The following is a 13,263-nucleotide window of genomic DNA, read 5'->3' on the forward strand; positions in this document are numbered from 1 at the left end:
TATAAAAACATAACAGCTAAAATTACAATAATGTCATTATTTTAATGACGTGTTATAATATAATTAGCTAGTTCACGGATAATGTTATAGAGTATATCTAAAAATGTCTCTCATACATTTAAGGATAGATATAAATCAACTTATTCACATGAATTTTACAATTTTCAAGATTTTAGGTGTATATATAATTTATATACATAGACCCACTTGCTATAAACATCATCAATTTATATATTTTATTATTTTTGTAATGATCTATTCATATCTATTCAAATCATTAAAAAAAAAGAACTATTGCCTACGCTTTTTTTTAAAACAATGTTTGTATATTTTATAATACGTTTCCTTTAATTTAAGAACACCAACATGGACAATTTCCTATGGACTCGCACAATTGACCAGCTAAAAACAATTAAATAGAAAATAGTGATTAATTTGATAAACTAGAAATACAAATCATCAAAGTCTACTACAGGGACAAGTTGCTTATTTTATACACATACATGCACATCACAACAAGACTTGACAAATGGTATATTCGGTTAAAATTAAATTAAATTAATTCTTTAAAAATATATTAGATTTATTTTATTTTATTTTCCAAACTGGATCAAACCCGTCAATGCAATTGAATTTTTGATTTGATTAAATTTTTGGGTTCGATTTGTACCAAAAGCAAATTTAATTTTTCTTATCATTAAAATCAAAGAATTATAAAAATAATTTTAAGCCAAACCGAATAAATTATGGGGTTGGCTAGGTTAATTGGTTTTGGTTTGGTTATACACACTATTGATGAGCTTAGCAATTTTATAAACTAATCAAATTATAAAATAATAAAATTATTAGTTAAGATTTATTAGTTTTTCAACATTTGACCGCATCTTAATTTATCATATACTAAAACTTGGATCTGAAAACCGTATTCGCAAAAGAGTTTCTTTTCTTACGTTATTTAAACTCTACTAAGAACTACTTCACTCCTAATAATATTCTTTTGTTAGTTTATAATCAAACGAATTACAATTAATTTTAAATACTTTTTATCTAATGAACTAAAAAAATCCAAACATCTTTTGCTTCTCACAATTCTGAGCTTCAAAACTTTAAAATTTTAGTCCAATTCTTTTTTTTTCCAACAATTTTAGCCAAATCGCCAAATCGATTTAATAACGTGTGTCCAATTTCATGTGATCTCCACGCTGTCAAAAAATCATGCCGATGTAAAATCAAACCCTTATGAATCATTTTAATTCTAACCAAATGATTAAATTTTCATATTTTTTGTCCAATTAGAGTGACTTGCTAAAATCTTTGCGAGTTCAAAATTGGGATAAAAATGTAAAATTTTAAAACTTTGGTTATAATTGTGTTTTTTTTTTGAAATTTTTTGTATTTTTTGGTTCATTAAGCCCAAAATTTAATTGGTACATATCTTTTTTTTAGTCACAACAAGTGGGAGAAATTCAATCCTAATCATCTTCGGATTATATTTTTATAAAACTATATGAACAGAGCAAAGTTGTCTGTCTATATACGAACTTTCCAACTGTATAATTATAATCTTTTAAACTCAAAAATACTTGCATGCAAATTTACTATATATACACAACCTTCCACTCTTTATTCGGATAATTCTGTTATACCAATCTTATTTCTTTTTCTCTTTTAATCTCTCTCTAAAATCCATATAAATCTTCTCAGATTTCATAACAAATTAATAAAATTCTCTCTCTAGAAGCTTTTTCAAGTTCTTCAATGGTGATCACTCGCTTTCTCTCTCTACATATTTACATGTTTTTATTGATTTTTGTTCGTTTTATTAATTTGGTTTCTTGTTTTTGTTCGTTATTTGCAGGCTACAGAGTCAGAAAACATCAAATTCGATGAGGTTGGTAAATATTTGCATATAAATTTATATGTAATATGCTCATCAAATTATATTAATATAAATTTTCTCATAATTTGTATTAAAATTGTTTTTTGTTTTTGTTGTTTTTTAACAGGAATACGTATTGAATTCGAGAGGATTGAAGCTATTTACATGTCAATGGATTCCGACGAGTCAAGAACCGAAGGCTTTGATTTTTATCTGCCATGGTTACGCCATGGAATGCAGTATTACCATGAACAGTTCAGTTTTTGTGACTCTATCTATATTTATTTTATTTAGTGTTGATTTAATTAATTAATTTCTATAGTTATACTAATTAATTATGATTTAATCAGGTACCGCGATTCGGCTAGCGAAAGAAGGATTTGCAGTTTACGGAATAGATTATGAAGGGCATGGAAAATCATCTGGATTACCAGCATATGTTGAAAGTATGGATAATGTAATTGATGATTGTTCTAAACATTTTACAAAAATATGTGGTAAGTATTTTTCATGGTTTTTAAATTTAATTAAGAGTTTAATAATTTTACTTAATTAAGTGTATATTATAATGTATTGGATTGTATGATTAATTGATATGTTTTAATTAATTACAGAGAAGCAGGAGAATAAAGGAAAAATGAGGTATTTGTTAGGAGAATCCATGGGAGGAGCTGTGACTCTTCTTTTGCATAGAAAACAACCTCATTTTTGGGATGGAGCTATCTTGGTGGCACCCATGTGTAAGGTTTGTATTTTTTTTTTTTTCAGTTAAAAAAAATTAATAAAAAAATATGGAAATGATAACGGAAAATTAATTAATCGATCGAAAATGCTTCTGAAATTTTAAAACTTTATATTTGTAGTTTATTCTTATACTAAATGTTGTTTCAGCTATTTTCGTTTTGATTTTTTAATTTATTTCGGTTCCGCATAATCCATATTTTAATTCATTTCAGCGTCTTTTCATTTTAGTATTTTAGTTTCATTTTTTATTTATTATAGCGTTTTAGTTTTCGGGCAACATAATAAACAATTTCTAATATTAATTTGATATTTAATACTATTCTGAAGATTAATTCAATATTTTGACAGAATTTAAATATTAATTTTTTAGGTTGTTGAATTTTGATGACACGTTTTATGCCCTTAGAATGTTTTTTAATTAGTTTGTGTTCCTACAAACTTGGATCTAGTCTACCTACACTTCTTTAATTTGTTCTCTTTTTCTTGTTTTTTTAGTTAAAGATTTGCATATCTTACCTTTTTAAAAATTAAATATGAAAACTTAAAGTAAGTGCCTTACAGATAATAAATCACTTTCTTTTTCTGATTAAGCATAAATTATTTTTTAATTCATACATAATTGCAGTTTTAAAGAAAAAATCATACCTAATTAACTTTAGATGGATCCAAAGGTTATTTCCTATTAGAAAGTGGGTCATAGTTGGAAAATAATAGTTCTTGTTTCCATGTTGAATTTAGTTATGTGGGTCAAATTGTTTAAATATTTTTGGCATTTGTTTACATTTGTTTTCCTTGAGATATGTAATAACGTGATGATATTCCTGCTAAAATTGTCAAATATGTAACAGAAAAGTATTTGAGTATAGTTAGCATGGCTTTAATAATTGAGTCGGACCGGCCGGTTCAATTGATTTGATCAGAAATTGAAAGTCAATCTGATTCGATTTTTTCTAAAAGCTATAAATTCATCCAACTTCTTTGAGTCGGCAAAATTTATAAGAATAGAAAAATCATTGAATTTTTTAAATTGTACAAAAAAGCGTCATGTTTTTTATTCACTAGTTAAATTGTTATCTATTTACTAATCTTTCCATCTATACATTTAAACCTAAATTATATAAGCTTTTTCTAGAGTTACATATTTCATTATTATTTAACCGATTTAATCAAAATTGAATCGGTTGAACCGTGAACCGATGACTATACCCATTCAGCCATCGGTTTGAGTTTAAACAATGATGTTTATCTAATTTGAATAGGAAATAACTTGAGGCATATTTTACATTTATTGGATCAGCTATTTTTTGTTATTTCATTAAATACTCAATAATTTGATTCAAGAAATTAAAAAATTAATAAAATGAAAGTAACAATATTTAATTTTATTTCATTTAATTATGTGTAGCTTGCTGATGAAATGAAACCGCCACAAGTGGTGATAAGTGTTCTCACAAAGCTTTGCAATTTCATTCCAACTTGGAGAATTATACCTTCAAAGGACATTATTGACCTTGCATTTAAGGTCCCTGAAGTTAGAGAACAGGTACATTTCTTTCAAAACTATAATTTTATTACATAATTTGCGTATTTAATTGTATTTGTTTTAAATAATTTCTCATAATTATTCGGTAAATTTAATTGCAGGTTAGAGCAAATAAATATTGCTATAAAGGTCGTCCTCGCTTGAAAACTGGACATGAACTTTTGAAGACTACAATGGATATAGAACAAAGGCTTCAAGAGGTTTGTTCATTTTTTCATCTTAATCCAAATATCGTATTAATTTGTAGCACGGGAATAGAAACGCCAAAATATGAAACACCTAAATCAAAAACGGGTGGAATTATGTAATGGAAAAGGAAATGAAGCACGGAAATGTTAGACTCGAGCAATTTCCGTGCAACATGCTCTTGAACATTAAAAAAACGCTTGTACTAATAAATTTTGTTTTTCTTAATGTAGGTTTCGTTACCATTTATGGTTCTACACGGCGAAGATGATAAAGTGACGGATAAATCAGTTAGCAAGCAACTATACGACGTAGCATCAAGCACAGACAAGACAATCAAATTATACCCAGGAATGTGGCACGGTTTATTATACGGAGAGCCCTTAGAAAACATTGAAATTGTTTTCAAGGACATAATTGAATGGTTAGAGAAGAGAACTAATGAAGATAATGCAAGATTTGAGAGACAATTAAAACAAAGAAATGATGATTTGTCTCAATCTAAATAAAGGGTTTAGCAAGAAAGTTTGATATTTTAGAGACAATTAAAATTATTGTTAGCTTGCTAGCCAAGAAACCCAATTAGGGTTTGATGGGAATAGAGTGACTATGGAAGAAAATTGGTTGGATTTTCAATTCAAGATTTGAAGTTGGCTAGAGAGTGGCATTGGCCAAGTTGGTGGATTCTATGTTTTGAAATTTTAGGTGTAGAGCATACATAAATGATAAATGTGAGAGATTTCTATTCATTTGATTGTTTACATAAGTGAATCACTTATTTACAAATAAAAATAAATTTATATTCATTGAATTCAAAGGATATTTATTATGAAGCAAAGGGATTTGATATTATTTTGCTTATGGATAAAGGATCAATTCATCCCATCAACTTAGATTGATATTTCAACAATTATTTTCATCATTTTCTGACATTTAACCCACAATTTGTCTAATCTAAGTTATTTCAACCCCTACGTTATTGGTTTAAAATAAATGCACACAACAGAGTGAAGCTGTAACGTCAATAGACAACATAATAACTCTTACAATTATTAATAAAATTTGTCAATATTTAAAGAAAAAAAATAAAATTTATCAAGTATATTGCATATTGACATGACAAATATGTTGCATTGAATAATTTCCCTCTCTTTGGTAAAAGAAAAAAAAAAGAATAATTTCACTCTCAAATCAAATCATTACCAAGTTAAAATCCAAACTGGATAAGTTTTGAGCTCAATTGTTAGAGAACAGTGAAAATAATTTTTTTGATATTATCAATCCAAATTGAAGGGGTACATTTATCTTTTGCTTACTTTGGCCATTTTATTATTCATTTTCCAAGGAATGTTATTGTATTAATACAAGAACCATAAATATTAGGCCAAATATTATGAAAAGGCCAAACCTTTTACAAAAGTTTCACAAAAGTCCTGACCTTTCAATTTTGTCGATTTTGGCCAAAAACTGATTATTTGGTTTCACAAAAGTCCTGACCTTTCAATTTTGTCAATTTTGGCCAAAAATGGATTATTTGGTTTCACAAAAGTCCTGACATTTCAATATTTGACATGCCACATAGGCGCCACATAGGCAAATTGAAATCAAATTGAGAGTTAGCCACAACTGAAACCAAATAATTTGTTTTTGGCCAAAATCGACAAAATTGAAACGTCATAACTTTTGTGAAACTTTTATGAAAGGTTTGGCCTTTTTACGACATTTGGCCTAAATATTATATAATCAATCTAATTTTAGCATAATCTCAGAAGTTTAGATTGAAATAAGAATTCTTAAAAGCTGAGGGTTAACTTAATTACAGTCTAATATTGAATATATCAAAATCTCCATACATCAATTTGAAGCACTATCATGATATCTAAGGAAGCCAGACTCCAAAATTAAGAACAATGCTCAACTATCTAGGCTTATCACATAATCTGCTAATCTTTTTACCAAGCTGCCGTAAGAAAGTCATAAAACTCATGAGATAACATTCACTAATCATAAACACATCTACAGTTCGTAAGTGATTTTTCCTCCAAGGTTTTTACCATCTAATTGTTATATCTCTGCATTTTAAAGGCAATGCCAAGCAAATGTGACCTTACCAGAGCTACAATTGGCATAGATCTTCTGCTCGTAAACACCATTGTAACAAACAGCCTGCACAGAGATCTCCATGAAATCAAAATTCATAATGTTTGCTACTACTAGTTTATAAATCAACAGAATAAACCACCACATGCATAGTCAACAGATCGCTTCTTTTGTTACCCATATAGCATGACACAATCATGTCATTCAAAGCAGTTTTTAGTTGATAAGGTGCATAAGGTCACAAATAAAACTGTTAAAAACTAAGTTTACGTAATTGATGTCGAAATACTAATAAAAGATGCTGTTTACGGAATTGTTGCATTCAAGAAATTGTTTAGCCAAAGGAACTTAAGCATATCCATCATGAAGTTGACGTCTCAGGTTTAAACTCAAAACTCAAAATCCAAAACCCTAAAACCTAAAGCCTAAACAACACAAAAATTGACGAGTGACATTATGAGCCACTTGTGAAGCACATAATAAAATTAAAAGATTATGACAAAGTCTGCTTTACATGTTAATTTTAGCTGATATGGCACACCAAATTTGACGTTCACAAAAATGAAAATGAAGGGAACTTCAATGACGGTAGATGTTTGTAGTCTCGGCTCTAGACAGGAAGGAAAAGAACCCTGACTGAGATTACAAATTTCATATTATAAATAGACTTTGAGATATTCATTACACATAATTAACAGAGTCGCAAATTTGTTGGATAATAATTATTCAAACTCAAATACGTATAATGCTAAATGGCTAATTCTACAAAAGCAGAGGAATGAAATGTTTCATAAAGAACACCTCCTAGCCTCATTGAAGCCAAATATGAATATTGGCACTTTCGACAAATTTGTTGGGAAAATTGACCAGAAAATTAATACCCAGGCTAGTTGCCCATTGACTCCAAGTTCAAGGGGTCAACTGGCATTTAAGCCAATTCTAAAATTGCAAGAATTTGCCAATAGAACATAATTCAAAAAACAAAAACCTTAAATGGCTGGATTCAATCGCAATGCTACAATTCTTAAATACTATGCACACTGAAACAAATAATAACATAACCAGAGTTACAGAAATAGAAAGCACCTTCAAGTGTATCCTTAAATGATCTTGTTCCGAACTTCTTCAAGTTTCTTCAGTATCTCGCCAGGAGTTCTATCCAATTCATCAGCAATTTTTCTCTGTGCATCAAGAGGCAGCGTTGGGAATTGCTCACACAGATCCCCATCGATCACATCCTGCAAAAACAATGGAAAATCATTTAGCATTCTTAAATAAAATCATTACAGAATAATACCAAAGCAATTAACAAAATATATGAATCAGAGCCATCGTAAATCAACTTTTACTGGAAAGAAATAGATTTTTGCGAAAACAAAGTGCAATACAGATCTCTTTGGTTCAGAAATGTATTGTGTATTTAAGATTATTCCAAATTTATTTCCAGCAGCAGTAAATAAAAAAATAGCATAGCGTGTTATGACTTACCTTAACAGGAAAATAAGCAGATCTATATGCCATATGGTCTCTTCCACACAAAGGTGGGTGGTCCTGTCTCAAATGCATCTCCAAGTGTGAGAAGAAGTCAACATCATCTCGAGAAGTGAAAGGAAGCAGTGAGCCCACGCTCCCCATCACCGTCCCATAAATGATGCACTCTCCACCACCTGGAATTAGAGATGCTTTACTCAAGCTAGTAACCACGTCACCAACATGAAACTGTACTATCTCCTCCATCTTGTTTGGAGCTCCATTAAGCTTTCCTTGCTCCCACTTTATCTTTCCACCAGTTGGATCTTCCTCAATCTCATCAGAAACATCCTGTGGTAACCGTACAAAGTAGATATTACCAAACTTGTCTGCGCCTGCCATAGTATCGAAATCAACATGGTGCGATGCTGTAAGCCATCTTGGAACACAATCATCAGCAAATATATAGAGCTGATTTTCATCGCGCCTATACTTGCAGAAATGAAATGACTGCAAAGAGTGTACCAGATGAAATATAGTCAGAAAAAGTACAAGAAACAGCATAAAGAAGTAAGCAAATTTCTAATTATAACACTGATCTCAAAGAAAAGAAAAATAAAGTCAAGATCTGGCTACTTAGAAAACATACCTCTTGAATATCACCAACATAGATCCTATCACGATAGGTCTGAATAGAGACAATAGAGTTAGGGAAGAGCTTATTCTCACATTTCCTAAGCAACCTCTTCTTCCCCAAGTCGTACAATCTGAGCGCAGGCCCTATTCCAGCAAGTAGTCTTCCCTGAAACTGGGCTAAAGCAAGTGGTACACCTTCCACCTGTGTCTTGTGCAAAAGTTCCAGGGTTCTCCCATCATCTACAAACTTATAGATGTGAATAAAACCGGCAACTAAACTTCTTTTGGGCAAAAACTGCAGTCCCTTGGCAGTACCAACAGCTAACAATGTTCCATGCTCCTTATCATGGAAGTTTACAGTGCACAAACTAAATGCCGCTTCATTGTCTTGAAGCTCTAGCAGACAAGTTGTTGTGGCAGTCCTGGGGTCAAGAACTCTTATGCAAGAAACCCACTTGTCTGATTCTGCCTTAGGATAACCATACTGCTCATCAGACAGAGGATCATCTTTATCTTCATCGTCGCCACCATTCTCCATCTGCTCAGCATTGGCACTTCCATTTTCCCCAATACCAGCAGCCTCAAAACACTCCTTCTTTGCAGCCTCACGCTCCTCAGCTGTATATGCTCCTTGATCACTCTCAACAATAACCAAAAGTTTCTTCTTAGGTTGAAGCACAAACTTTCTCGGAGTATATCTGAGGGGTATTGCAGTTTCATTAAATGTTTCTCCCAATCTTTCAATGGTAAAAATCCTCAATGCATCCCCAGCAACAGCCACCACACCTTCCGCACACTGATCAGATGAGAATGAAGCAGCAAATTCAAGAGTCTCGTAAGATAGGGGAGTTAAAAGGAAATGTCCTTGATGAATATAACCAAGCCAGGGTCGACTAGATAAACATAACATCGCACGCCGTCCTCGCACAATAATGGAGAAGAGTTTGGGTGCCCTCAACCCCAAAAATCTGGAACGAGAATCAGAAAGTTGGCCAGTGACCATGTCCACCAGTGTCCTGAATAAAACACCAGATTGCAAACCAGCATTTAGGAAAAGACTAGCAGGGTGATCAGCACTATCCTCCCTACCTACAGATGCCTGAACCTCAAGGAAGAGGAGTGATTCAGGAGGTGAAGAAACACTTTGGACGCTTAGTATCTGCATACAGTCATCAGGATCTAAAGATAAGATCCGAATGGTGTTATCAAATGAACCAACTGCAAGGAACCGAGACCTTTGTCTTCCTTCTGGAACTGGGGCAATATCCAGACAGGCCACATCTCCATTCATCTCATATTTCTCTACCTCCATTAGCTGACCAGTTATATCAACCTCAAAATAAATAAGCTCCCCTCCACTTAAGGCAATAACCACTTGAACTCTATTGGAGCCAACCTTCACAATAGTCCTCTTCCCAGGTGTTCTCCACTCATTTATACGCCCATCTTCCCTTATATGCCTAATACCATTTGGGTGAACTTGCATTAAAGAATCATCACCAATCAAAGAAACAGCAAGTGAAGGTGTGGTATCAAGAAACCCACTGTTATTAACTTCCTCAACCGTTTCTCCAATTGAAAGCACAAGAGTTGCATTGTTGAAAGACACAACAATATATGCATCAAACTCATCATTAACATTCTTCTTCACAGTCCAGACTGCACTTGGTACACCAGGAAGCTGTGAAACAGCCATCTCACTTATGGCCAAACCAGGCCTCAATATCCTCAAAGAGGACCGAGGACCACGTCCACAAAGTGAAAATATCTGCGCTGTTTCTTCATCAAAAACATTGGCAACCTTCATATCCATAATGGGCATCAAGCTCTCAACCTGATCAATCCTAACAAGATTCTTCAGCCCTCTTGGCTGAAAAAATACAGGTTGGAAACCTTCCTCGGTTTCCATTAAAGTAGCTGATGAGGCCTCCACATCAGCTTCTTCCCCAATTGCTCGAAACTGATATAATGCGTGATTCCCAAACTCTGATGCAGCAAAAAGAAAACCTAATTTCATTACACACATCGACGCAGTAACTGGAATTGTATCAAAATACTTAATTTTCAATTCTCTAACCTTGTCATTCTCATGATCTAGAGTAACCTTAAAAATATCACCGTATTCCGTCTGCAACAGAAAGAAAAACATAGTCTTCTGCCTATGAGTTGCAGCAGACACAATCAGAACTCCGCGTTCAGCAGGCAAATCTGCACGCCTAGGAATGACAGCCCTAACATCCGGATGCCCTTCATTCTTATAAATAACAAAATTCTCAGCACAAACTAAAACACCACTGGGTCCATCCCCACCGCCAGGGACCGTAACAAGCATATTAGCCCCATTATCAACTTGCTCAGACCATTTCCTAGAAACATGATTAAGACCCAAATCAAGTTCATAAAAAGTCAAGACTTTCTGCGCTTCACTAGCAGCTTGACCCGTCGAATCTTGATCAGCCTCAGCATACTCCAATTCAATAGCCGCAAAAATCGGATTATCAAACCCGCAATCAACGCCACAAATAGAATAAACAATTGTATGCGACTTATGCGCCTCTAAAGGCGACGAAATGGTCAACCTAGCAGCAGTATCCCTATTCAAAACATAAACTAACTTCTGTTTCTCACAAGCACCAATCATAACAGCTCTACCTTTCGGGTCAATCGCTAAATACTGACCCGGAACTATTCTCCTACAACCAGATTTACCAAAAGTTTCTTGATGAACTTTATCAAACACATTACGCTCTTTATTATATTCAAAAATTACAATCCGGCCCGAGTCCGAACCGACGACAATGTAATCTTTTTGAGCTCCGGTTAGTCTAAATTGAGCTAAGGAACGAATTGCACCAAAGATTTCAACGGAGAGAACAGTTTGGAGTTTACCGCTGTTTTCATCGGGTCGGAGGAGATCAAGAACTTTGCCGCGAGCTACTACGATTTCTTGTGTCTTGCCGCCGGAGAAGTTTCCGTTTATGGCGGTGACTACGCCGGTGGCGCGTTGTAATGTTAGATTGTAGAGGTACATGGTGGAATGTTTTTGGGAATTAAGTGAGGGTTTTGCAGTGGAAGTGGTGAAATTAGGGTTTTAGGAGGATTCCATTTGGGGATTTCTATATTTTTATCATTTTCGCATTTAGCCTCTGTAAGGTTCTCACTTGTTCTAAATTACCGATGTGGAACACTGGAACTATTTTAACTCACATTTACCCTTTTTATAATTATCTTGTCAATTTGATTTTGGCTGGCACAATTTTTCAATATTTTATTTCACACATCATTATTGCAAACCTTTTAAATTTAACTTGACTACAATAAAATTCATAGATGAAAATAAAGAAACAAATAAATTTTATTTAAATAGAGTAAATTTTTTATTTAAGATTTAAAATGGAGTAAATCAGAATGATAAATTTAACTAAATCAAAATAGTCCAAGTTTGCGTTACAAAAATTTGGGGATAATTAGACATGTACAAAAAAATTAATTCAAACCAAACAATTCAACCAAATTAGATTAAAAACTATGATTAAAATATTGTATTTTAGTTTGAAAAATAAAATAAAAATTATTATGGTTTGTAGGTTCATATAATTTTAATATAAAATAAACCAAACTATGAGTAATTTTTTTATGAAATATTAATACATTATATATAGAAGTTTTAATATATTTTTCTCAGGTGTTAATATTTACTTTATATACTTTTTTATGGTGCATAAAATAATTTAAAAATTAATTAAATTTTAAAACATAAAAACTAAACCACTATAACAACCCCATCAACAAAAACTACCTAATGCCACAACATGACATTCTTTTCCTAATCCTCAGTTTATAAATAGTCAGAGTTGGTCACTGTACTAATTAACCAGATTAACATGGTCCAATCCATCAAACCGCATAATCAATGTCTTTGAAAATTACCAATTTCTCTTCAATTTTTGCCACAATTACCATAATATTCTTCATAAACCAATCTTTAGCTAGAACTTTTAGCAATCCAACTCAAAATCATCATCCCCAAAATTATCACAATCATCCAAAATTTACATTCTTAATGCAAAATGTACTAAATGTGACACACATTTCATCAAACCCTAAAACCACAAAATTCACCACACCAATACCATTTCCTAAACCATTAGGGTTTTTCCCACCTAATGGAGGCATCCCCTTACCCCAATCGAACCCTAATGTTCCGGTCCCGGGACTATCGACACATACGTTCGATTTTTCGAGCATCGGACTATCGTTTCCGGCTAGGGCTACGATACAAGAATTGGAATACGGAATTGTGACGGAAATCGATGAACATTTATTTGAAGGGGCAATTTATGGGTCACTAAAAATTGGAATGGCACAAGGGATTTTTGTTGCTAGCTCAGAAGATGGAACTAGCCATATGGTAGCTATGACTGCAAAATTTGGGAGTGAGTTAAATGATGGATTGAAATTTTTTGGGGTGTATAAAAAAGATGCTGGTGAGAATCATATTGCTGTTATTGGTGGAATTGGGAAATTTGATGGTGCTAATGGGTATGCTATGATTAAGAGTGTAAATGGAGGGATTAGGGCTTTAAGGGGAGAAAATAGAATTAAAAAAGTTATTTCATTTAATGTTTATTTAAGTTAGGTATGAATTTTACTTGCTATTGTCATAAATATTTACCTAAAGATTGTAATCTTCTTCCATCCAATG

General features: G+C 32.7%; 2 protein-coding genes across 2 annotated transcripts; one reads left to right on the forward strand and one right to left on the reverse strand.

Moving 5' to 3' along the window:
• Nucleotides 1–1,597: 1,597 nt before the first annotated feature.
• LOC126660447 (caffeoylshikimate esterase-like) lies at nt 1,598–5,163 on the forward strand. Its single transcript, XM_050353969.2, has 8 exons — nt 1,598–1,761; nt 1,859–1,891; nt 2,007–2,133; nt 2,230–2,376; nt 2,494–2,624; nt 4,029–4,166; nt 4,268–4,366; nt 4,586–5,163. Exons 1-8 carry the CDS (start codon nt 1,759–1,761, stop codon nt 4,859–4,861), a joined length of 954 nt encoding a protein of 317 aa, XP_050209926.1. The 5' UTR covers nt 1,598–1,758; the 3' UTR covers nt 4,862–5,163.
• A 996-nt stretch (nt 5,164–6,159) lies between these two features.
• Nucleotides 6,160–11,740, reverse strand: LOC126660430 (spliceosome-associated protein 130 A). The gene is made up of 4 exons (XM_050353939.2): nt 8,572–11,740; nt 7,941–8,432; nt 7,539–7,690; nt 6,160–6,518 (listed from the first exon to the last, which is right to left on the reverse strand). The coding sequence occupies exons 1-3, from the start codon at nt 11,587–11,589 to the stop codon at nt 7,553–7,555; spliced, it is 3,648 nt and encodes a 1,215-aa protein (XP_050209896.1). The 5' UTR covers nt 11,590–11,740; the 3' UTR covers nt 6,160–6,518; nt 7,539–7,552.
• Between the last annotated feature and the right edge of the window lie 1,523 nt (nt 11,741–13,263).

Source organism: Mercurialis annua, linkage group LG8 (genome assembly GCF_937616625.2).
Source record: "Mercurialis annua linkage group LG8, ddMerAnnu1.2, whole genome shotgun sequence".
Classification (NCBI taxonomy): Eukaryota; Viridiplantae; Streptophyta; class Magnoliopsida; order Malpighiales; family Euphorbiaceae; genus Mercurialis; species Mercurialis annua.